Source organism: Melanostigma gelatinosum (genome assembly GCF_949748355.1).
Source record: "Melanostigma gelatinosum genome assembly, chromosome: 8".
NCBI lineage: Eukaryota > Metazoa > Chordata > Actinopteri > Perciformes > Zoarcidae > Melanostigma > Melanostigma gelatinosum.
In genome coordinates this window covers 21,643,134-21,667,165 of record NC_136641.1, presented here as the reverse complement: position 1 = coordinate 21,667,165, position 24,032 = coordinate 21,643,134, and the positions used below count along the sequence as shown (strand labels likewise).

At 43.1% G+C, this 24,032-nt stretch overlaps 2 protein-coding genes across 2 annotated transcripts in view; one reads left to right on the top strand and one right to left on the bottom strand.

Annotated features, from left to right (window-relative positions):
• Window positions 1-14,957, top strand: part of camta1a (calmodulin binding transcription activator 1a) — a gene marked incomplete at its 3' end in the record, with an annotated part of 108,538 nt that extends 93,581 nt beyond the window's left edge. Inside the window, exons 8-20 of the mRNA XM_079274118.1 lie at window positions 7,186-7,361; window positions 7,535-7,725; window positions 7,835-7,913; window positions 8,070-8,418; window positions 8,561-9,036; window positions 9,760-9,938; window positions 10,563-10,806; window positions 11,715-11,786; window positions 11,976-11,996; window positions 12,131-12,330; window positions 12,543-12,617; window positions 13,008-13,038; window positions 14,925-14,957. Of these exons, the coding sequence (XP_079130244.1) occupies window positions 7,186-7,361; window positions 7,535-7,725; window positions 7,835-7,913; window positions 8,070-8,418; window positions 8,561-9,036; window positions 9,760-9,938; window positions 10,563-10,806; window positions 11,715-11,786; window positions 11,976-11,996; window positions 12,131-12,330; window positions 12,543-12,617; window positions 13,008-13,038; window positions 14,925-14,957 (2,126 nt within the window). The remainder of the gene's footprint in view (window positions 1-7,185; window positions 7,362-7,534; window positions 7,726-7,834; window positions 7,914-8,069; window positions 8,419-8,560; window positions 9,037-9,759; window positions 9,939-10,562; window positions 10,807-11,714; window positions 11,787-11,975; window positions 11,997-12,130; window positions 12,331-12,542; window positions 12,618-13,007; window positions 13,039-14,924) is intronic.
• A 5,262-nt stretch (window positions 14,958-20,219) lies between these two features.
• LOC306781426 (urotensin-2-like) lies at window positions 20,220-21,531 on the bottom strand. Its single transcript, XM_079274280.1, has 4 exons — window positions 21,390-21,531; window positions 21,180-21,299; window positions 20,664-20,704; window positions 20,220-20,571 (listed from the first exon to the last, which is right to left on the bottom strand). The coding sequence occupies exons 1-4, from the start codon at window positions 21,493-21,495 to the stop codon at window positions 20,458-20,460; spliced, it is 381 nt and encodes a 126-aa protein (XP_079130406.1). The 5' UTR covers window positions 21,496-21,531; the 3' UTR covers window positions 20,220-20,457.
• Between the last annotated feature and the right edge of the window lie 2,501 nt (window positions 21,532-24,032).

Here is a 24,032-nt window from a genome sequence, read left to right as displayed (position 1 = left end):
AACAGCTAAAATAGGGCGAAATTAAAACCACGCGTTGCTACAGCCAACACTTCCGTCGTGAGTGCAGCCGCTGAGCGTTTCAGCACCACAGATCTCTGAACAGCGACTTCACTTTAACCCCGTTTAGTCTTCAAAGTTTGCTTTGGCTCAGTGCTTTTCCTTCACTATTTACAGCGGGAGAATTGCAGATATACATTTATCTACCTGTTGCTTTCCTGTGAAGTTTTCCTTTATTCAATGCATGGAACATTGGCCATATTGTAGCCTCTGTGAAAGACACAATACAACATACCAAAGTTGTAAACGCATGTACAATATGTTTTGAAGAAGTTGGATGAATCCCCACAGTGCTTTTTTCTATGTTGTGCATATATCATATGCATTTATTGTAGTAATCTATGTTTTGGCCACTTTAATGCAATGTGGTTCACTAAGTATAATCGGCAGCAGAACAATTCCTATCCTGGTTCCACTGCACAAAACCATTTATTAGTTGTATTAGTGTTTAGCAGGAATTTTCCCCCCTTTATGCCATAACCCCAAATAAAATACCTCAACTGTATAGACCTGTGTGTGTGTGTGTGTGTGCGTGTGTGTGTGTGTGTATATATATACACAAAGGGCTGGGCGATATGGCCAAAATCTATCATCATATCACCATATCATCATATCTTGATGACAATGTGCATCTTGATAGTATGATTCATTGTTATTCAACAAATAAATAGTCATATTTTTGGCAAATAAAATGCACTGAGTACTTCTCATTTTATTAAGAACGTAAGTGCAAAATGAACATAACATAAGTTAAATTAAAGAGAAAAAATACTTAAATATTTCCAGCTGTGCGCTGACTGTGTTTACATGCATGCACACAAAAACAGACCAATCAGATTAAGACAATAGTTCGATTTAACAGAGTTTGATCACATTTTCAAGGAAAGTTGAGTTAATATGCGCTTGTTGATATCAATTGAGATGACATCATAGTGTATCAACATTTCTCGATATGCAATGATTATCATATTGAATTATCGCCCAGCCCTAATACATATGCAAGTATTGTGTATGTAAGTATGTTTGTATGCATGTAGGGGCATGTACGGTACGTATATGTGTGTCGATATCAACTGTGTGCATTGCATTTCTCATGGGGGCATTAACATGTGCAGGCTGTGAAAACAGATTTCCCTCCTGGGACGTTAAAGACTTGACTATCTAACTACCGATCTATCTAAAAATATCTAATCATCGAAAAAATAACAACAGTATTATTAGTTAATTTGGTAACTGTGTTGCTGTTGTAGTAATAGCAGGAGAAATAGCAATAGTAGTAGTACTAGTAACAGCAGCAGTGATGTGGGAACGCTTGCACGTAAAGGTGATGGATCACCACAGACGAGAGCTTTTAAAGAGATACGTTTAAAGAGAAACAGTCATCTGTGGAGAGCACATCTTCTCCGACTTTTATTGTTGACTATTATTATGTGATAGCTTTCTTCTCGCAGTGATGCTACATCGTGTCTGATGCCATTAAATATAATAACCATGCATTGAAGTCTACCTTCACCAAGCCTACAGTATCACGTGTAGTTTGTGATGGGACTGTCAAATAGGTGTCCACGAAAGCCGTTGCTAAGTTTTAAAGCAATAGTTTGTGTTTTGCAGTCGATTACATTGCTTTATGCTGTCTGTGCTGGGATTTGAAATGCACATTATATTGTCCACCTCTGTGCCAACAGACTCCAATCTGCCTATTTAGCACAAAGGGATAATGAATTTTGTTTGTATTCTTAGCTTATTGAACGGTATATTAATATCTATAATCCTGGGGGAAGGGCCTCTTTTATGTTATGTTGTAAGTTTTGTTTTTTGAACAGAGGGGGGTTATAGACATGGTCTCAAACCAAGCACGCATTATATCCCATTCAAGATAAACTGGCTCTAAATCTCAATTCTCTATCGCTGTTCAGTGTCTGTCCTCACTAGATTACATTTGTTGCTACAGTACAATATACCATCGATAGGATTCCAGTATGTGACAAAAGACTGGAATATGATTTTAAATTCGATGTTGAAAAAGATTTGGAGGCAGGCTGAGAAATCCTGTGAATGCATTTAGCCTGACTGTGTTGTCTTACTATTAATGGGAAGCTTTGGAGACGTCCTGTCCCTTGGGTTGTGGTGTTTTAAATCAGATTGATTCATCTTTGGAATTATTTCTCCACTCGTCTCTCATTTGCACTCCTGCCAGAATCCGATGTGTCAAGCAGCATCTCGTTCTTTATGCAAATAGGCATCTAAAGATATGCCCGTGTTACTGCATCGTCAATCGATACAAAGGTCAAACTTCCCTACTTTCTGAGACAAAAAGCCAATACTGCGTAACTCTATTAGTGTGATAGTGGATGACGGTAAATCCCCACGGTGTGCACTCTTGGCATTTTACCCTTCAATATGACACAATGTATCTACTCAGAGTTCAGACTAAACTCATATTGACTTATATAGCTGGACCAAAGCCAGTAGGTTAAGAGCTGCTTCACCTTTATGGCAGGATAGAAAAGTATCGTTCAAGCATTGCGACCTTTGTTTGTGGTCATTAAACTGCTGTATATGGTTGTAAATAAGTTCTCTGTGGAAACAGTGGTGAGACAGTTTGTCAGATAGGACATAACGCCTCAGAATGTTGCAATGTGTTCCACCTGTTGCTGGTGTAATTTGGTGATACATTGCAAGAGAAGAAGTCCTGAGAGGGAGGCATCTTACTGGCTTAACTTGCGTTTTTTAGACGTGAAATCCAAATGTTGACATCAAAGGTGATTGCCTTGTGTGTGAAGGATTTCTGCTGTTGTGAACAGGTTGCGAAATGTTGTATGGAAGACAAGCTCGAAGAACATTAGCCAACTGGATTTTGGCTGGAGGGACAGGGCATACAAAACATGGACAATCACCAAACAGAGAGGAAACAGCAAACTGGAATGGCAAAAATCTAAACTACATCTGTACAGTATGAATCTGTCATGGTGTTTTCTGTCTTGGTGTGAATGTGAATGAATTTGTGGATTGACGACCTGCCTCTCACCTCCTCCCCATGACCCTGAACAGGATAAGCAGATGGATGGATAGATTGATGGATAGCAGATGGATGGATAGATTGATTTGATGCCATAACAACATATTGTAGAAAAGAAAGATGTCTGTATTGCACACAGTATTGTTCTTTGAACAATCGCTCTGCTAACATGAAGAAAACAAAAGGAAAAAGACGCAATAGATGGAATACCACAACCACTCATTACGCTGTGGGAATGTAAAGGCAGCCTTTGATCAGCAGACAGCCATGTGTTCCAGCTGCGAGGGCTGCTTCCAGATGGCCTGGCCCCTTACCCGGCACGATCACAAATACCAGCCCCTGTCAGTCAGCTGACACAGAGAACAATAGGGAGGCTGGCCTCCGGGCCTTTCTGCTGGGTTACATGCAAGACGCTGACTGGCTGCAGGGCGACAATGAGGTCCAGCACTAAACTTGATTGGCACGACCACAAGCAGAGGTTTATAAGTGAGGATTAAAGATGTCCTCCCACACTCTATTATAAGTTCACTATATGGATAGCCCCACTCCTGTCTTCTCATCTCGGTTCACCCTTGTTCTTTCTTTACCTGTAATCCCTCCTCCTTCCTCCCTTTAGGCTGATCTCACTCCCACTGTGCTCCTCCAGCCAATAAACAGCCCTGTCCTTCCTTCCCCCATCTGTCTGTATGTCAACCGTTCTCATGGGGAGCTGCTGCGATGACCCAGAGATGAAACATCTGATCATCTGGGGAAGGGTGGGTTGAAACCCAATGCAGGGGTCCTCTGCTCTATACCTCTCTCAGAGGACAGGAGTGTCCTGTGAGAGAAGCAACAGGAGATCTACAGCGATCAGGTGCTAGATTAATTATGCAGACAGTATACTTGTGCTCTGGATTTTAAGCAGAGCTGACTAGAAGACATGTGACTTTCCCCATTTAGCCTAGCTTCTTAATCTGTATGACAGGACCAAGTCACAGACCAGTGTCTGGTGGGTCCCATGATGAAAACACGAGCTATTTATTCTGATGAGCGTCCGTCCCAAGGCAAGCGACACATTTACTCATTTGGGTTATCGGTCATGAAAGTTCAAGACCTCTTGTCATGACGTTTTCTCATTCTAGAATCATAATGTTTCCGTATTAGCCAATGCAAGTGTCACCCTATCATAAGACCAAGACTGAGGTGTTTTCCCATCCTTTCCAGGCTTTCGTCCCAAAGGTGAGAGGTGTTCCTCTGAGGGAAGACAATTCCGCTTGTCTTTTTGCAGCGTACCCACTGTAATTTCAAAAAAACTCTAATTGTTAAGTCTCTTAGAGGTCATCATTAAAGTAACTCTCACTGAATAACACTTAACACTCCACAGTATAACCCACAGTATATATGAGTTCAGGTAGATAAAAGTGTGAGAATTGATGAAGCAATAAAATCTGTGGGTTTTTTCATTTAGGAATTCTTTCTGTAAGTTTACACCTCCGCTGACTGATCAACTTGCATTCAAGTAGTTATCAATATAATGAGTGATAGTCTTCCCCATTTTTGCACCCAACTCTTTTTGTTTAAATTACCGTAGCTTGTCACAGTTTGCCCTAAATGTGTGAGAGTGACCACGTCTGCTGCCACACGTTGTCACAAGGGAGTAAACCGGAGAGTGGGAGGGCGTTAACCACATCACAGTGTTGTTATGGTTCTGTTTGGCTGCCCACCTTCCATGTCTCCTCCCACTCCCCTCCCACTCGTCTCTCCCCCCATCCTCCCTCTGCAGTGGACGTGCATCGCATTTGGAGCAGCAGGCAGCAGGTGGAGATGACATCATCTGCACTGCAGCACACTGCAGCACTGGGTCTGAACAAAGACATGTCAGCCTACCGCTAACTATCCCCTCTCTCTCTCTCTCTCTCTCTCTCTCCATCTCACGGTCTATGTCTCTCTCCCCCCCTTATCAGCGAGAGGGAGAGGGAGAGCATAGCCTTGTACAAAGTCAGGTTGTGGTGCTGTGACCTATCTCAACCCTCTGACTTGCCTCCTGACACAAGCACTCTGCCTTGAATAGGCTCACATATGTTTCACCTCACCTATTCCCACAAGTCACCATGTGGATAGGTGAAGATGGATCCCACATAGGAAGAAGCACTGCAAACGCTCCGAGCGGTTTTTTTTCCTGCTTGATAAGCGAGCGATCGGCTGATCTGACAGCAGGCTCGCGTAGACAGTCTACAGCTCACGCAGAGACCTCAGTGTTGTCCTCCCAAGTGCATTATTCAGGGTGCAGCATGTTGTCACTGAGAGCACTAATTTACCAGCCAGTGACATTATGTTTTTCTGTCCAATGATAGCAGTCACTTGACCTCTTTTACAACGGCTTATAGGAGGTCTGACTGTGACATTACCTCCCCATGGAGCCCTGAGCCGTGACTGCCAAGATACCGTAAAGCGCAAATGTCACCAGGTCGTGCTGCGCTGGCTCCCCACTTAGAGTCATTAGGTCCCCACCTCCGGTGTCAACACTGAGAGGACAGAGTAGGTCAAGTACACAAAAGCACAGCAAAGAAGATTTATGGACTCAATTTTTTTCCATTGTTTGCCTTTCTCTCTCCAAGAGCTGGAATACGGAGTCCTTCCCCTCCCCTTCATCAATAAGCCAATAGCACGCAGACAGACCATACACACACAGCCATGTTCCTGTCGCCTAGTTACCGCTCGGCAGCAGGTTGCCACAGAAACGGCCTCATAGTGGCTAAATGGGGAATGCTAATGCAGTCTTCTATACTCCCTGCTGCAGTGGGCTCTCTGTGCCCATCCCATTCCACTGTCTGTACACAGCATACTGTGTGTGTGTGTGTGTGTGTGTGCACATTCACAAATACACACACAAGTGTTCGTTTGTTTGTTTGTTTGTAGGTGAGTGTTCGTGGGGTGGTCCCCGAAATGTCTCGGTGAAGCTTGTGTCCTGTAATCTTATTGAACGTGAACATATTGCAACAGGTTTAAAACTGCAGTGCTTGTAAGTGTGTTGACTTCTGTTGGTTACACGAATGCATTCTGTGTAGCGATCACAACCTGCCCGGAGATGTCACAGTCTGCTAATTTCTCGCTTGCACCCCTGTCTGTTTCACTAATTCAAATACATTTTAGTCTTTAGAAGTCACTTGCTCTGCCCTCTCCTCACTAAGGTATTGAATTATGCAGTGTGCTCTATATTTCCAACAAGGCAAAGAAACCTGAGCAGAGACAACCCGCAAAAAAACTAAACTGACTGACGACACAGGGTGCAAAGCAGTAGCTGCCTCCTGAGCAGCATGTAAACACTCTGGAGTCTTATACACCTCCATCCGTCCTGATGTATGGAAACGCTGGGTTCTGGATACGTGCGTTGACTGATTGATTCTGTACTGGCGGCTTCTTAGTCCTGCTACCATACAGGCTCACGGAGCGGGGGTGGGCCGTGATAGAGTGTACTTAATCAGCTGGAGAGGGCCGTCAGCTGTACACTCCCCTCCAGAGCATGTCTGAAGCCCTTTGTGAAAGGGTGGACACATTCAACATGCCCCCATTCATTGGCCAATCGTTACACCTGAACTAGTCTGCTGGGGCTGTGTTTGAGTGGTGCGGGAGGGATGGCAACAAGAGTTCAGTGATGGCAGCCATTAGCGGATGATTGATGGGCTTCAAAGGTTATTTTAGTAAAGCCAATGTTTTCATGAAGTCAATGATTGATGCTATTGTTTCCACTCACCCTCTGGGGGTATTAATAATGATTATAAGTGTTTTTTTATGTTACAGCTGAAAGTAGAAGATTACAGTGACTTTCCATCAGCTTTGCTGTATCTTGGAAATGGGCGAATGCATTTGCTGCTAAATGGTTGATTGTGTGCCTCATGATGTTAAGCCCCAAGTCACTGCGACACTCTTATTAGCAACAGGCCCTCTGAGCAACATATTTGGTGCAGCTTGTGGTGCATACTGTGTGATCATTTGTCTTGTCAGGACACAGGGTTGTTTGTGTGCTGGTAATAGCAAAGACAGCCATTTCTTTTGATTTTTTTTTTTTGCACACCGAACGCTACTTGTGTGCTGACGTGTTCTTCTTCTGTGTCCCACTGTTTGCCTAGATAACCAGTTCAGAATGTCGATCCTGGAGCGCTTGGAGCAGATGGAGAGGAGGATGGCAGAGATGGCCAGCCACCAGCAGTCGAGCAGTGCAGGGAGTGGCGGAGCTGGGGGAGGAACAGGGGGAGGGGGAGGAGGAGGAGGCGGAGGAGGTGGAGGCAACAACAGCCAGTCACAGGTAAAAAGCCACATCGCGCTACATGTGACAGTACACAGCAAGCACATTGTGTTTTGTCTTTATCGATTAACATAAGTTCTGTATATCTCCATGTAACATAATTGTGTGATTTTGTTGTTGTTAAGGAGGCACATACAACATCCAATGATGATATGCTCTTCTGTGTGTGTAAGTGTCTATCTGGTCAGGCCAGCAGCTCCTTTGAGAGTCGTGTCGTTGTGGTCTGTGAGAAGATGATGAGCAGAGCTTGCTGGGCCAAGTCCAAACATTTAATCCACTCCAAGACCTTCAGAGGCATGACACTCCTTCACCTGGCTGCAGGCCAGGGCTACGCCACCCTCATCCAGACACTCATCAAGTGGCGGTGAGAACAAAATACTCTACATTCTGTTCAATAGCACTTTTGGTTTGTAATTGGTGCGCACCGCAGCAAACAGCAGTGAGATGCTAATTGTTTTCTCTCTTTCGTCCAGCACCAAACATGCTGATAGTATTGATTTGGAGTTGGAGGTGGACCCTCTCAATGTAGATCACTTCTCCTGCACGCCGCTGGTAAGAGAGCTGAAGTTCACATGTTTAAAGCAGCATGAGTTTGTGTGATGAGAGAAACCTGTATTCAATCAATGCTTGTTCAACAGTCCGGTGTAACCCATTAACTTAAGTATCCCGTTGCTACTTTGTCTTTTTTTTGGTCTGTTTTCCATCCAGATGTGGGCATGTGCACTGGGTCACCTGGAGGCTGCAGTGGTCCTGTATAAATGGGACAGACGTGCCCTAGCCATCCCAGATTCTCTGGGCCGCTTACCCCTCTCAATTGCCCGATCTCGTGGCCATACCAAATTGGCTGAATGTCTGGAGCAGCTACAAAGGGAAGAGCAGCAGCCACCAGCCCCTCTACCTCCCACAACTCGCATGTCTTTCTCCCCAGCCCCCGACACCCCCACCACTGACAGCTGGATGGTCAGCTGGGCAAACAACAGTGGAGTAGCACCCAGTGGCAAGAAAGGGGGTCCTGCCACCACTACAACCACATCCAGCACTACAAGCCTCAATCCAGGTCAGTAGAGTTCTCTTGTTGCTTGTCTCTTACGATGCACTCGTTAAGTGGATAGCCTCACATAGGTCACAGCAAGATTCCTTATTTTCTGTCTTTGTCAGTGTATTGTGCTGCTAATTATTAAATGTTGTGTTTTTTGCAGACTTGAGAAGGCCCAGGTCAGAGCCCTCCAACTACTACAGCAGCGAGGGCCACAGAGACCTCCCACTTGCTAAAAAACATAAACCCAACCCAGAACTGTTTCAGAATCGGCCCGACAAGGCCATGTCTGTCCCCCTGAGCCTGGAGCAGCAACATCTCCACAAGCTGTCCTCTAGTCCCAAGAGCCTGTCCTCAGAGGGCCTGAGCTCAGACAAGGGCCTGCCTACAGGAGGCAGCACGGGGACAACCAGATGGACCTCCAGAGAGAGCTTCTCTAGCAGCGGCATGGGTAGGAAGGCGTTGGGGGTCAGTGGAAGCAGCAGCTTAGGGAAGGAGAAACTGGTGAACCGGTTGCGTCAACGGGAACAGCTGGGCATGCTGGTGATAGCTGACAGAGAAATGGCTGATGCAGAACTATTATCATATCGGGAAGATCTGGAGAACCAGGACTGTCTCACGCAGATGGATGACCTGCAGGTGAGAGTAAAGAACTGTCAGCTAAATGTGTAGAACTTGGCACTAGGACAGCCACAGGTGAAAGGCTCAAAAATAATTCTGGCCAAAAAACATATTGCTTTTGATTTAAAATGCCTGCATCACAAAAATAACATAAAATAATATTAGCCTGATTGCAGCTGATGATGAGATGCGTGGAAACAAACAAGTTTGGTAAAAAAAAAAAAAGAATAGTAGTATATAAAGTATAGTTCTGATACGATGTATACATATATTCCTAGCTGCATTATGGATGATTTAGTGGCACCACGTTGGAAAGTGGTATGCATCTGAATTACATTGTCACTAGTGAAGAACGCTAGATGAGATTCAAATTGAGACATAACCGCACCATGCAACCTCTTTCATGTCCGCCTTCTGCATTGGGTCGGCTGCGTGCACCAGACCAACCTGGCACTCTGTCGATGACCATCACTGCAGAATAAACTCTCTATTGATCCCCTTCCATAGCCAAGGGATTCTTTCAGCCATCCATCTCAGGCTAACTACTCCTCCAACAGATGAAGTGCTGGATTAGGAATTTTAACAGCATCACTTCATTCCACTCTTTTGGCTTCGTCATATGGGCAAATAAAATGAGACATGCATGTCTAGATCACGTTCAGTCACCAGAATAGGTAGTCAATCAACTATATATCGTGATAAACTTTGACAAGTTGGGTCCTCCCCTCTGTCATCAAACAGGCAAATATGATGACTCTGGCAGAGCACATCATTGAAGCGACTCCAGAGAGAATCAAAAGGGAGAACTTCACGGCAGCAGACTCTGTGCCCTTAGATACATCAGGGGTCAGCAACACCATGAACTGGCTGGCCAACTACCTTGGAGATGTGGAACAGCTGCCGAGCATCATACACCTACGGTAAGGTGCACCGCGGGGCGGGAAATAGCACATATGCATAATGCATGGCCAGTGTGTGGGGGTGTTTACGCCATGTGTGTTCTCCCCACTGCATTCTTCCTTTTTTTTCTGTGCTTTGTTACTCCCTGGTATTGTCCACAAAGGTTACTACTTTGTGGGAGTAAAATGGACAGGAAAAAAAGGAACACGATGAAGAACACGTCGCTATGCAGCACTTACTGTAAAGTGCCAATTTAAGGTCAGAGTGAAAAGTGCAATACGCTGTTGAAACAGGATATTTGTATTAAGCATAGTGCCTCAAAAGACCGTGTCGAACAGCGGAATGTCAATTTGAAAAGAGGCTGTTTTATTTTATGGCGGGGCAGTAGCCCAGAATTGCTTATTATCTGTGACAGTGTTACTTTTTGGAAGTTTCTTTTACACCCACTACAGTTTGCAGGCAGTCAAAAAAATGACCCAATAATATACACTTTATATTAACAGTTGTTAATAAAAAGATAAGCATTTTTAATGACATGTAAGTGTGAGGTGTAGTGTCAGCTTGGATATTCACTGCCAGCTTCATTCACACGCTGAACATACGTATAACAAACAAAAAACATTTCTGTCATCTTCTCCCCTTAGATCTCTTTACAATGAACCCCTGACCCCATCGTCAAACCCCGGCCTCAGTCCTGGGGGGTCTCCACTGAGAGAGGGGCCCCTAGAGAGGGCTGCGCTCCCATCCCCAGCTGACTGGAGTGAGTTCATCAATGCCTCCAACAGCAAAGTGGAGCGAGACCTGGCCCAGCTGACTCTGTCAGATCCAGAGCAGAGAGAGCTGTATGAGGCCGCCCGCCTCGTCCAAACTGCCTTCCGCAAGTACAAGGTACAGGCCCGGCGCTCAGGTGCCTATGCTGTGTGTACTGCAGCCCGCAGTGACGGGGCTGTACTGTTAGCACTGGTATTATTAGATGGTTTTTGCTTTTGAATTTTTCGAGAGATGTTGAAGGGTTTCTTTTTTTATTTGGTTCCAAGCTACGGAGCTCTGATTTTTGCAGTAAAGTTCAGGGTTGTGATACGGTTCATTAGTGTCGTTTGTTTGGGCATATACTGTTTCTAATCGTACCTGATATTATTGCCATTTTTCTATCTCTACCTCTTGTCTCATTCTCTGTTCCTCTGCTCATATACACATTACAACATGAACAAATATATATCCAAATATGTCCCTGTGGTTTCAGCATGGGAAGGTGCCTTGAGCAGAGCATGGCCTTGCTTAGAGGAACGACTGCACTGCCCCCCGTATCCCTGCTCCAATTAGACACAGTTAAGCTTATGTTCTCCTGCTCTCTCTTTGTCTCTGTTTCTCTCTCTGAGTTAGGTGTATGGAGCCTGCTACTGCCTGTTTTGAACGAGCTTCCACACACCAGTCCTTTTACCCCTGCCCGATCCCATTCCTCAACTCGCTACCCCCCCCCCCCCCCCCCCCCCACCCCCCAGCTACTTTTAATGAGTTTTCATATCACAAACTGTTCGCTGTCGTTGACAGTCATCTGTTAAGCCTGTCTGCCTGCTGATAACTGAGGTGGAACTTTTTTCGCTGAACAGTTCACCTCCTCTTCCTCCTCCCAACCTGGGGGCCAGTTCACCAGGGCTGGACTCATGCCAGGGTGGCATTCACATGTCGGCCACCAGGAGACCCCCGGGGAGACTTGACAGAGCCACTAATATCCTTTGTGGCAAAATGTAGGTTCATTTGTGACCTCTGACCTATCCACCTCTACTCTCCAACAGGGGCGTCCGCTCAGAGAGCAACAGGAAGTAGCCGCTGCTGTTATTCAACGTTGTTACAAGAAATACAAACAGGTAGGCACCACGAATGCATCGACATGTTCCTGATAAGTGCTTTTGTTAACGGGTTCCAATGTAATCACTGTATGTCATAATTTTTGGGAGACAGACATGAGCTAACTATCTTTTTTACAAAACATAGTTTTTGAGAATAGTATTATGTTAGTCCAACATTTACAATATTTTCCCTTTTCTGTTTGCAAGCTAACATGGATAGCCTTGAAGGTAAACACTTTTCACTACCAGCAGCTAAATTAATGAATTAAAACGTTGCTCTTCTACCACAGCGTGAACCCATAGCACTGTTGCAGTCTTCACACACAGCAAAGCTTGACATATTGTCTTGTTGTCGTTGGCAGTATGCACTTTATAAGAAGATGACGCAGGCCGCCATCCTTATCCAGAGTAAATTCCGCAGCTACCACGAACAGAAGAAGTTTCAGCAGAGCAGGAGGGCTGCCGTGCTCATTCAGCAATACTACCGCAGCTACAAGGAGTTTGGCAGGCTGAAGCCCCACCAGCGCGGGGCTGCTGCTGCCCTGGTGCAGCACAAACTGAGGTAGACACACAGCCACATACTGTCGGCCACATACTGGAACATGCTAATCCTGCTAACTGCAGCAGGATTATAAAGAGACCACTGAATGTAATGTCTTGGAATAGGACCCTCCACATTTTCACTGAAAGATACAAACTCAAATTCATATTAACAGAGATGTAACGTTTGCTCTCAAAACAGTCTGACATTATTCTCTTTCTGGTGTTTCACAGAGGCAGTCTGCTCACAAAGAGGCAGGATCAAGCTGCCAGGAAGATCATGAGGTTCCTACGTCGCTGCCGCCACAGGTAGACCCCGACACTGACTCGCACATATGCTGACATAGTCATTCACACATACGTACACACAGAACTTCACATGATTGAACTTCACATTTACATTTAATGCACGGGTTGGTTCATGGTTTAAAAGGATAAAATCCCATTGAGCTAATCAGTAAGACTCAGTAGAAACTACCAGTAGTTTCATAATCTTGTCCATCGCTCAACTCTTCTTTTTACTCGGTGTTATGTGTTTGATTTTTGTTGGACAAATTGGGTGGTAACACCTAAGCTCCACCCCCTCCCCCTCACTGTATTTGCCCCCCCCCCCCCTCCCCCACCTGTCCTCGCCCCCTCCCTCACAGTGCCTACTGTGTGCTAATAGCTGTCTGGTATTGTTTTGCTGTTTATGCCAAGCCCCTTGATGGACCATAGACTGTTCAAGCGGGTGAGTGCAGCCTCAGCAACTCACTTCGTGCCTCTCTCTCTCTCTCTCTCTCTCTCTCTCTCTCTCTCTCTCTCTCTCTCTGCGTTATTCTATATGCCTCTTTCTCCCCCTTATCTCCCTCTCTGTCTCTCACTCTTTAACAACACAATTATCTCCTCCTGAGGTCTCGGCCTTTGCATTCTCTTCCTCCTTCCCTCACTCTCGTTTTCTCTTTTGCTCTCTCTCTCCCATCCCTCCACCCACCCTACCTCCTCTTCCATCACTGTTGCTTGATGCCTGCTTGCATGAAGGCTGCCGACTGGAGCCACAGGTGGACTGGGAAGCTCAGATTAAAAGCAGAAACCTATCTTGAACTAACAAAATGCTTATGAATGACAATATCACTGCAACACGTAACAGGCTCTCCTCTGACTCTCTTTATCTCTGTCTTTCTCTCCTCGGGAATTACTTTTTGTTCATATCGGTTGTTGTTTTTTTCTCACTCTTGTGTGGTTATGCAGACAGCCAGTTTGAGAGAACGGGGAGCTTTTTTTCAATCCTGTTTTATTCTGCTGCATGTCAAGTGGTGACAACGATGAGCCTTGCTCTTCTACTTCGAGGCATGCTGTGGGCCTGTTGTCTGTCTGTCTCACTGGCTGTGTGTCCTGTTTCTAGCCACTCGACAGACTGAGAGAGGGACTCAACCCCATAGACTAAAACGGTGTCAAACTGTTGATTGTATTATGCTCACATGGTTTATCAAAACAAAACAAATGCATTAAAAAAAAAAACAGGAAACAAAAAAACAGGAAACAGCTCAGAACATCATTAAAAGCATTTATAGAAGTTTGAGGATCTGAGTATTTTCACAAACTGTTAACCTCCTTGCTGTTGACGTTCATATTTCATGTTTTTACTCCTTCCCACATCTGCTGTATACTGTCCTAAAATAGGGCGCCAGGCTTTTAGAGCAGGTGAGATTGTTGATGTAACCGCCTCTCATGGGAGGCTCGTCTGCTACGCTGGGATATAGGTTAGGAAGCTGTGACAGCATATAGGTCACAGAACAAAAACAATAGGTTCCTCCACCCTTTGGGACTAAAACAGAGCTTTAATGGATTCATACCGCCAGGGAGTACTCTAGCTCAGCATGAGAGGACCCAACACGCACACACACACACACACACACACACACACACACTGTATCTAACCATGCATCTACGGTACACAGTCCACTCTTCTATACATAAAACAAACAGAGAATTTCTTCTCAGCCTTGACTGGTGTGTTTGGAAATACTTCTTCGTTCTTTGAAGTGTTCTATATGTGGAAGTGACCTCGATCTAGCCCGTAAACATTTAGTGCAATGATTCCTGCTTTTCATCATGAACTAACTAGATTTAGACTGGAGAAGGACATTACTAAATGACAGTCTCGTCTTTATTTTTCAACAATCACAGGAGTAAGCGCCTCATGCTGTGAGGCACCAGTGTGTCACATGCTGCATCTTGTAGGAAAAAGGTTTTTCTGTGTGTCGTGTGTCACTTTGAAATGAGTATTAACTAGAACAATAAACGTAATTATAGTAATTATGATATCATTACCATATTGTGTTGGGACACTTAAAAATGAAATGCATGACAAGATGTCTTGTACTTATTGTACCACAGAAGTGCATTTAATCCCAATTGTGATTAATATGGTAATGATTCTGTAATTGTGCTATAATTATGTTCTGTTCAATCTTGACCAACATTTCTTTCCGCAGCCGGGAGTAGTTCCTGATGACGGCTCTGGCTGAACCGCGTTGATACTGTCAGGCCCGTGCTCGTGTTGATGAGCGTGTTACTAGGAACCCGTGTTGTTGACGTGACATTCATCGACACTTGTCTCTCTCTGTGTTCCAGGGTGAAAGAATTGAAAAGGGCCAGGGAACATGAGACCCCTCAGAAGAGCCCCCTCGCGATGTGACATCACTCTCCTGACTCCTCCTTTCTGTTCTGTTTGTACCCGAGACATTTTACAAGAGAAATGGGGGGAAAAAAAAAAACATCAATGCAAGCACTGCGATTATTACTACTACTGCAGAACATTTGCTTCATGGCTTTTTTTTTGCACTTTCTTCATGGATTGCTGTGTCTTCTTGGAATATGAAGAGGTTTTGGACGGTAAGGAAGCGAACGCAGGACATGCCTGAAGAGAGAGGTCTGTGAAACAGGAGGACCTCAAGGCGTAAATTAAGGCTTTTACTGCAGAAGATCTCAGAGGATTGGGAGACCGCGCAGAAACACTCTGGCCTCTCATTGTGTTTCAAGTGACCAATCAATTCATTTGAGGAAGGATTTTGTTTTTTACCAAACATATTGGTCACCCACACGCCCACTTCGATCCACTGCTGTAGATGATATGATATTCAATTTAGCTCAACAATTCCTGCTGTCCCACTGTGCTCTACCCCACCAGTCTGCCCACACGGGTGGAGCTACAAATGAATGTAGTCCGGGGTTTAACATGCAGAAGCAGATGGGGGATAAAATAATTAGTTTTTGCCATTCTTTTCTTTTTTTAAACCTATGCTTTATGGTATATATTGTCACTTTATTACTTGAATTTGTTCCATACTGTCCAATGTATTTGTTCCATCATGTCCAATGTATTGGTGATCTGTACCTTCAGACTCTATGTTGTTGAATCCTACCAAGAAAAAAATGCATGACTTCTTGGCAAGAAAAGTCTGTGCTTGTGTGCTTACGGTCTAGTCTTTCAGCCTATCCTCTGACCATCTTATCCCCCATGAGTTCTGTCATCTCAGTCATGAAGCTATCCCCGTATTGTCCCGTTTCTTTTGATTTTGCTTCGTTCAGTCGATTGATGCTCTGAAACCGAACAAGAGAAAAGAACTTGCCTATTTTGTGTTGTAATGGTCATGGTCATGCAGTTTATTACTGTTCTTTTTAAATGAACTTCGGAGCCTGTGAAGGCTTTTGAGGGGAAGATCACATACATTGCCTTGACGTCTTAGAGATTCTTTGAGGGGTCCCTAAGCTTGTCCCAAAATAGGGGTTTGACAAATCCATATTTTTGACAATTGAGCGATTTCTGTATATAAAGAAGGCTGAAAGTACGTAGGAAAAAAACGTTTACCCAAAGGGGATTGTATTTTAGAAATATATTATTTTATTCATTAAAAATGGGTCAAAAACAGGTACGAGACAAAAACAGAATATTTGTATAGTTTTGTTTGAATGCCTAAGAAGTATGGTTGTATTGTTTGTATATAGTGTAAATACCTGGGATAAAAATGAGCTATGTGCATGAAAAGTATGAACAGAGTCAAAAAGGGAAAAAAACAACAAAAGCAGTAGTGGCTATGCTCTGTAAAATTAAAAATATTTCACTATTAGAGTATTTTATTTTATTTTGATTGTTCTTGAGAAGAACATTTTGCTCAAGCATGATATTATTGCAAGATAAAAAGTTAAAAAAAATACTGTATTTAGAGTTAGGAGATGTCTGCATTATCATAAAACAAGTATGTTATGGTTATGTTATTTTTGTTTGTTTTGGGCTACCAAGAACCTTTTGCCAATGGTGCCAAGGTATTTGAATGCTATATAGCTTAAGAAAAGAATTAAGTCAATTTTTTGCAGAACAGATAATCATACAGTGAAATACACACTAGCACTGAAGACCATAAGATCACAAGTGGTCGAGGATCACAAGAACAATGCGGTACACACAGATTGCAGAGGGAGTGATATGTAAGCAGAATGCATTGAAGTCATGTCTCCACCATTCCCACAGATAACTGAAGCATTTGACCATCACTGAATACACAGCAGAGTTTACATTTTATTTTTGTTGTCATTGCAAATGGAATGTGTTTCTGAGGTATCTCGCCTGAGCTTAAAGATTGGCAGCCTTGCCCATGGTGTTCCGATAAAAGCCATCCATGCAATTTGTCTCTGTCACCGAGAAAGATTGAATTCACCTCTTTTAACTTTACACTCCTTTTCAGCAAGCATTGATTTATCAATCCCTGTAATAAACTGGTGGCAGGATTTTCCGAGTACAATGTGTTTTAATTAAAAGACGCCCAAAAAAAAAACAACGTGATCAAGGCTGCCGGGGTCTAAATAGACCTTGTATTCTATGTCAAAAAGGAACAAAGAAAAAAAAGTCTAGTTGAAAAACATGTGTAGCATTCTGTACATGACTGGATTTCTTTGTCAAGCAGCTGAAAACATTTGCAAAACGAACTGTTCCGACAGTCAAAGGTGCTAAACCGATTCTATCCGGAAGGACAGCACTAAAAGTTGTCTCTTGCCTCGATGCAGGGTCAATGAGCCAAAATGACTGTAGTAACTTGTGTAAAACAGTGCACTAGTGCCATTTATTATTATGAGGCATAAGATGTGTCTTATACATTGGATCATATATATTATACGTATGTATATCGGTGTTGATTGGGCTGTAGGAACAATCCGAGAGACAACATGAGCTGCTGGTTCAGAGGTGCCTGTTGGTTGCTGCCTAATTTCTATAATATATTCCGACCAGAACCACCAGAAAGTGTATTCTGTATCAAAGTAATGACATTTGATTTTTAAGCCAAGTGCCACTGAAAAACTTGAGTTTTATTTGTTGAAGTATTGTCATGTTTGTTGAAATTATTATTCGGCTAAGTAGGTATTTCTCCGATTTATTTCCTTGACTGACTGGTTTGTTTTGTTTGTTTTTCCACACACTTCTGATATGTAAACTTTATTTTCCCGAGTGTTTATGTAGAAAGTGCCTATTCATATCCTGATCACACAAGCCCAGTGTCAGAATGCATACAATGTACCTGAGGTTAAGAGAATGTGAGAGAACATGGTCACCCACAGACAGTGCTGTATCCTCTACATGAACACGCATGATCACCGTCACCTTACACTCACCAAAGCGACAACATGATATTCCCACAGCACTCCAGCTTGTCCACATGCTAAGCTTTATTTTTTTTTGTTCGTACGCCTTCTTTTGTGTTTCCTAAAGGGACAGCTCGTTAAAATCACACTTAGATATGCCACTACTGGGGTTTGTTGCCTTGCATTCATCCTCCTGGTCTGTGGTTCGAATGCATAGCCAATGCAATGTCGTGGCGAAAAGGAGAAGGATTTATTATGCTTGCATGGGTAAAATAGTTAACTGGGTGACCAAACTGCACCTAAAGCATGCTTATTTTCCTAGAATCTGTAGTCAGATAGACTTGTTATAAAGACTTGCTGTTCTGTCAAACGATGAACGTTGGTTTGACGTGTCACAGAACTCAGAAAGACAGAGGGCATGTGACTGGAGGGCTGACGGGAAACCTACAAATGAGCCAGCGATCGATACTCGCTAGCTACTGAGGTTTTCATAGCAAAGGATGACGACAGGATTGTTTTTAGACCAAGCTCAAACCTTTTAGACTTTTTCTTGAGTTGTTTTCTATTCTTTCAGATTTGATCAGTGTGCTCCCAACTTCAAATAGGACTAATGTACATGGGTGGAGACCATTGTCACAGTATGTATAGCAAGTATTAAACGAAGTGACACACGGTACACACGAACACACGCACAAGACACAGCACAGCGGCACACACGCAGACATGTCACGGTGTCGGTTTCATTCGTACGCTGAGCGGCATCGCTATTCTCCAGGCTGAGGGACAGGTTCACCTCCCTTCTGTATTTTACTCAGGGTGCCAAAATGGGGAGGAGGAAGCAGAGCAGGCCACGTGATTCACAGCAGAAGAAGCTGAAATTGAAAGAGGAAAAACCTTCCAGCAGTGCTCTGGTAAAGACAGACGGCTTCAGCGCTGCGATGCTGACATCTTTCAAATGAATGAATATCAAATATAATCCATTTCCTGTCAGTAACGTTGATCATTGCAGACACCCGGTGGCGCCCCGGCATAATGTCCTGTTATATATATCTCATTAAGATAAATGATTTGACTTTCTGTCATAGGAGCCTGTCAAATCATAGTAGAATTCTGGCCGGTTCTTTAGGCCTTTAATTTAATCGAAGTAGGACGAAATGCAGAGGGTATTTAAGATTAAGATTGTAGCTATGTGAAAAGTTCACCTGCAAATCTTGTTTTGTACTGCCATTTATGAATGGGATGACAGGTTAGCTCATAGGCACTCTTCATACAGTATTATCAATTTCAAGATGTTCTGCGGATAGACCTGGGAATCTGCCTTTCCTCCTCTTCTTTTTCCCCAAGCACCTAAACCAGAGAAAGGTAGGCACATCAGGACAACAGAACAGAAACAGTTTTACAACATATTCCACTTGTGGACACAGAGCAATAAAGAACTATTTTGTGGAGACCTATAGACCTAGTGAAGTTTAAACTGATTGGACACATGTAGTCGACTTACTCTTATGCAAATGCCAGTATTGCAAGACAAGCATTCAGTAGTTTATGGACAGCAATTATATGGCACCCTTTACCGAACTGCACGTTTTCATCAATTCCAAACCAAGAAGAAGAAAAAAAGACCCTGCTTTGATAGAAAGTTATGGGTCCTCGACACTTTGCATGTGAACTAGTGTTAGATCTATTTTCCTCTCCTCTATAGCTGTCTTTCTCTCTGTCTTTCCTCGTTATGTGACCCGATTTTTCTCCGCTCCCGAACCCCAACCCTCGAAAGTTTCATCTCCTCTTGGTTCTCCGAATGTGTTTTGCTTTCCTCCTTTTTCTTCCCTTCTCTTGTTTGTAAGTTTTATTTTTGTAATTGTGCATGTACAAGCGTCACTGACTCGATGGATATGTTTAAAAGGAAAAAAATCAATAAAAAAAAGATATTTCAGCTGCTGAAGCCATGCAAAACGTTTTGAATTGCCCTTAAAATATGGAAGATGTTTTCTGAATGCTTTATATTCTTTCTGCTGTAAAATAATAAAAAAAAGGAAAAAATGAAGAAAACTCGAGGACAACGTTTGTGCCTGATATGTTTTGCACCAACACCTTTTTTCAAGAAAAGACAATTAGAAGAGACAGTATTTAGAGTACAGTTTTTATTTCTGTTCAACAAACAGTGCTGTGTGACCTTTCACCTCCACATTTAGAGACATGTGATCATATACCAGGCAACCAAGGACTTTTATCACGTGTGTGCACATAAATACAGTTACATACAAGTCAGAATAAATCGTCTTAAAGTCCCAAAACAATTTATCTCAATCATACCTATGGCATTATTCTTTTTAACAAATACTGACAGTGCGTATGTATGTGAGTGTATATGTGTGAGTACATGCACCTGGGCATACATATGTGCAGACATACCGCTACATGCATGCATGATGTTTCTTATTTTGTCTGCATGTCCTTATGTGAGTGCAAGATAGGGACTTGTGTTTCAGTGCAAGCCCTGTCTCTATTGTGTAGCATAATGTCGACTGTGTTAGACACAGTACTTCCAGAAACACTCCGAATTCCCTGCTCTCTTCCTGAACTGTTTCCGGATGCCCAACACACGGCTGAACGGATTTAGGAGACTTTGTTTCTCCAATAGGACCTGGAACACAGGATAAAGTAGCAGGGATAAACATTGTATTCACAGCTTACTTTTCTTTGCTGTTTAAGGCACAACAATTGTAGAAAACCCACCTCTCTTTTCATCCCCCTGGGAAGCAGGCCTGCTCTGACACCTGAGGGAAATAAAACAAGAGCTTATTCTGATATTCGAGATAACTCATGACAGATCGTTGCATTGGAAACGCTTTGGAAAGCACAGGGCTGAAACACGTCCATTTCCGTGTTGACGACTTCATTGCTTGTTGTGTCATTTTCAGGTCTGCACCAGTTATTCTCTAAAAAATGTTGAGTTGGGCACGACAGTTCTGTGCGTGTCAGACTTTTGGGTAGTAGAAAAGTAAAGCAACTCCATCAACAACTACAACTACCCGGCCTTGATCAATACCTCCGACTGCCTGGTTCTCCAGCAGCGCTGCTTGGTATCCAACCATAGAAATGTGTGGTAACACTGGTATAAGTGTGTGTATCAGTTCGAATTTGTAGCACAATGTTTCTGCAAAATGAAATTGGGTGATTTCCCCTGGATGAAAGTGTCTGCGCTGAGTATGAGCCCTTTAATACAAGATGAGCCGTGTGTGTGTTTCTTACCATCTTTGTTGTACTCCCCAGATATCAGAGTGGAATATCTGAGAGCAGCACCGTCCCGAGATGGGAAGGTTTGCTCGTAGAGAGACAGATCATCCAGAGCACCTCCGTCCTCGACTGATACTGGGGATAAAAGAACAACCAAAGAAAGCTGGTAACATGTATCCAAAATGAATAAACGCTACATAGGAGATAATATGACTTTCCACTCACCAGGTCCTGGATAGGGCATCTCTTCCGGTTCTGTGATGGGGTGGGCCAGTAGTGGGCCAGAGGCCACGAGCAAAAAGGCCCAAGACAGGAGATGGTTACACTTCATCACGACAGGTGGCTCTGATTCTCACGGTGATCCTCAGGTGGAGAGAAGACTTGTACATGCTCTGTTGGTCCCAACTGGGTTATATACTTCCAGCTGTTGCCTATACACCCACCACAGACACACACCCTCCATGCCACGCGGCAGACACACACTTTCGCTTGCCAAAGCAGCCATCAGCAATATCCACAGTCCCATCCCTTCTGTGATAAATCAACAGGCAGTCACGGGTGAATTATAGTGCCGTGGCCAATGCTCCAAGGTCACAGTCATGTTTTACCAGCTCTTGAGCCTGCTTGACTGTTTTACTGTCTTTGTAAATGTGATTGAAGCAGGTGTTTCAGATGTCATTCTCAAGAACACCCCATAGGGGAGCAGGTGGACACACGGGGCAGCCAAATGACGAATGCTTTTATGCTACCAGCTCATTAAACTCGAGGGCCATTTGCATCCTCTTGACTCAGAGCCCACAGGGGGAAAAAAGCTCCACGATTGGAGCCGCATACAAAGCAGTGATACTTCCTAATAAAACGGCATAATTACTTGCAGAGAGTGGTTCAGTAGCGATGCTAAAATGTTGTAGGCCTTGGAGCCTATGAGTCATCTGACATTTGAAGTCAATTTAAAAGATGAAAATGTTCCACGGGTCATTGAATCTGATTGATACATGCATGCCATTTAGAGGACTTGTTGTGGTCAGATGGTAAACTTGTGCCTTCACTTCTTCTTGAGTCACGCAATAAAACGCAACTTTATTAGAACGTCCAGCATAGATGGTGCAGTCAGAAAACACTTCCTGTCAATGGAGCCTTGGGACAGGTGGAGAAAGCGACTTCCAGCGTCACATTTTGCCCATCTGTGTGTAATTTGTATATTTATTAGAAGTGTGACATCAATGTTCAGTCTCTTGTATGGTAATGAGGATCGACGGAGCGACAGTGACATTTCGTTTTACTGCCAGAAGACCAGACACTCCATTAGGTGTTGCTTTATCATAAAAAGCTATTACGATTTATATTCTGTATTAGTCAAGGCCCCGCTGCTTATTCCGGCCTCTAAACTAAATGTAGTCTCCCCCATGCTTGGGGTTTATCTTGCAATATATGGGCTCCTCTTTTACCATTTGAATGGGGAATCTTGAATTGCTTCAAGGTACAGGTGTTTCGTAAGCAAAATGGACACTTTTCTTGAGATTAATACGATATAATTTGGATGTGAACAAAGCAGAGTGGATGTAACAACAGTTAAATTCTAAGAGTAGCTGCAACAGATCAAAAAGCTGCATCAATGATGGTTTAGAGAGAATTGTTGTTGACATCTTGACCATTCACCGTAAACAAAGTTTAGAGGCCAAACTTAAAACTCTGCATGTAGTTGTTAAGAATTCCCATGGAAACACTTGTATATTTGAATACATTCTCTGAAGTAATACACAGTAATATACAGTTACTTTACAAAAAATATGTCTCAGGAGAGAAATATCTCAATTGAAAAATATGTAATTAATAAAATCCTGCTTTCAGAATGTTAAATATGAATGCGAACAAGTATTTGTAGTAAAATACGCTGATGTAGCAAAGGTAGTGCAAAATATGACAAACTGTCCCTTTTAGAGTTTAGAATGCTGCCGCATTAACATGTTGAATGGTTATGGCCAAAATGGTGCTTGGTCTGCATTGTCTCACCTGGTGGGTGGTTTTAAAGAGCTATGCAATGTGTCCTGTGTTCTGAGTGTGTCGTTTGTTTTAGTAGAAGAAGAAAAAATGATCTACAGCTTAATAATATACTCATTAATGTAAAAAAACAGAAATATAGCCCTCTGAATTTTGTGAAGTACCTTTTGTACATCTAGTGAAAGCAGAATTTGATGGTTCGATTTATGAAAAATATAATTTGCTTCATTACTGAAATATCCCCATCGGTACACCAGACATGATTCAGATGAGATTCGTTTGATTCCCCTTTGATTTCACATTCACACATTATCACTGAAAACACCTGATTTATAGACAGTTTATAATCTGCTGAAGATCTTAGCTCCGGAAGCTACATGTCCCATCAAACAGCCGCAATAGTCCAAGCGATGTGACCTGACAGGTTTTATGACTTGTTGACGATATTCGGCCTACTGGAGATCTGACTGACGCATGTTCAGCCAGCAGAGGGCAACATTACGTCTAGAAAACCACAGGTGTAGAATACAGGTCTACTTATAGATCTTCAGCAAGTTAGCCTCCATTCTAACCTCTTGAATGCAGCTCGAAGGTAATATCTTCCTAGACACTCGTCTTTTTTTCCTTACTTATTTTAAGATTATTCAAAGAATCTCAAATTGACAAAGTGCAAATTGAATTACAAACCATGTAGCCTTCAAAACCTAAACAGCCTATTTCTTTTACATCCACTTTTTAAAAGACGCATATCATCTTCCTCAGAAATGGGACTTTTGGTATTATTCTTGACATATGCATTGTACTTTACAAAGTTTACAGGATAGTTTCCTCCCTAGCTGATTGAATCATAAGTTATTTCCCCATCTA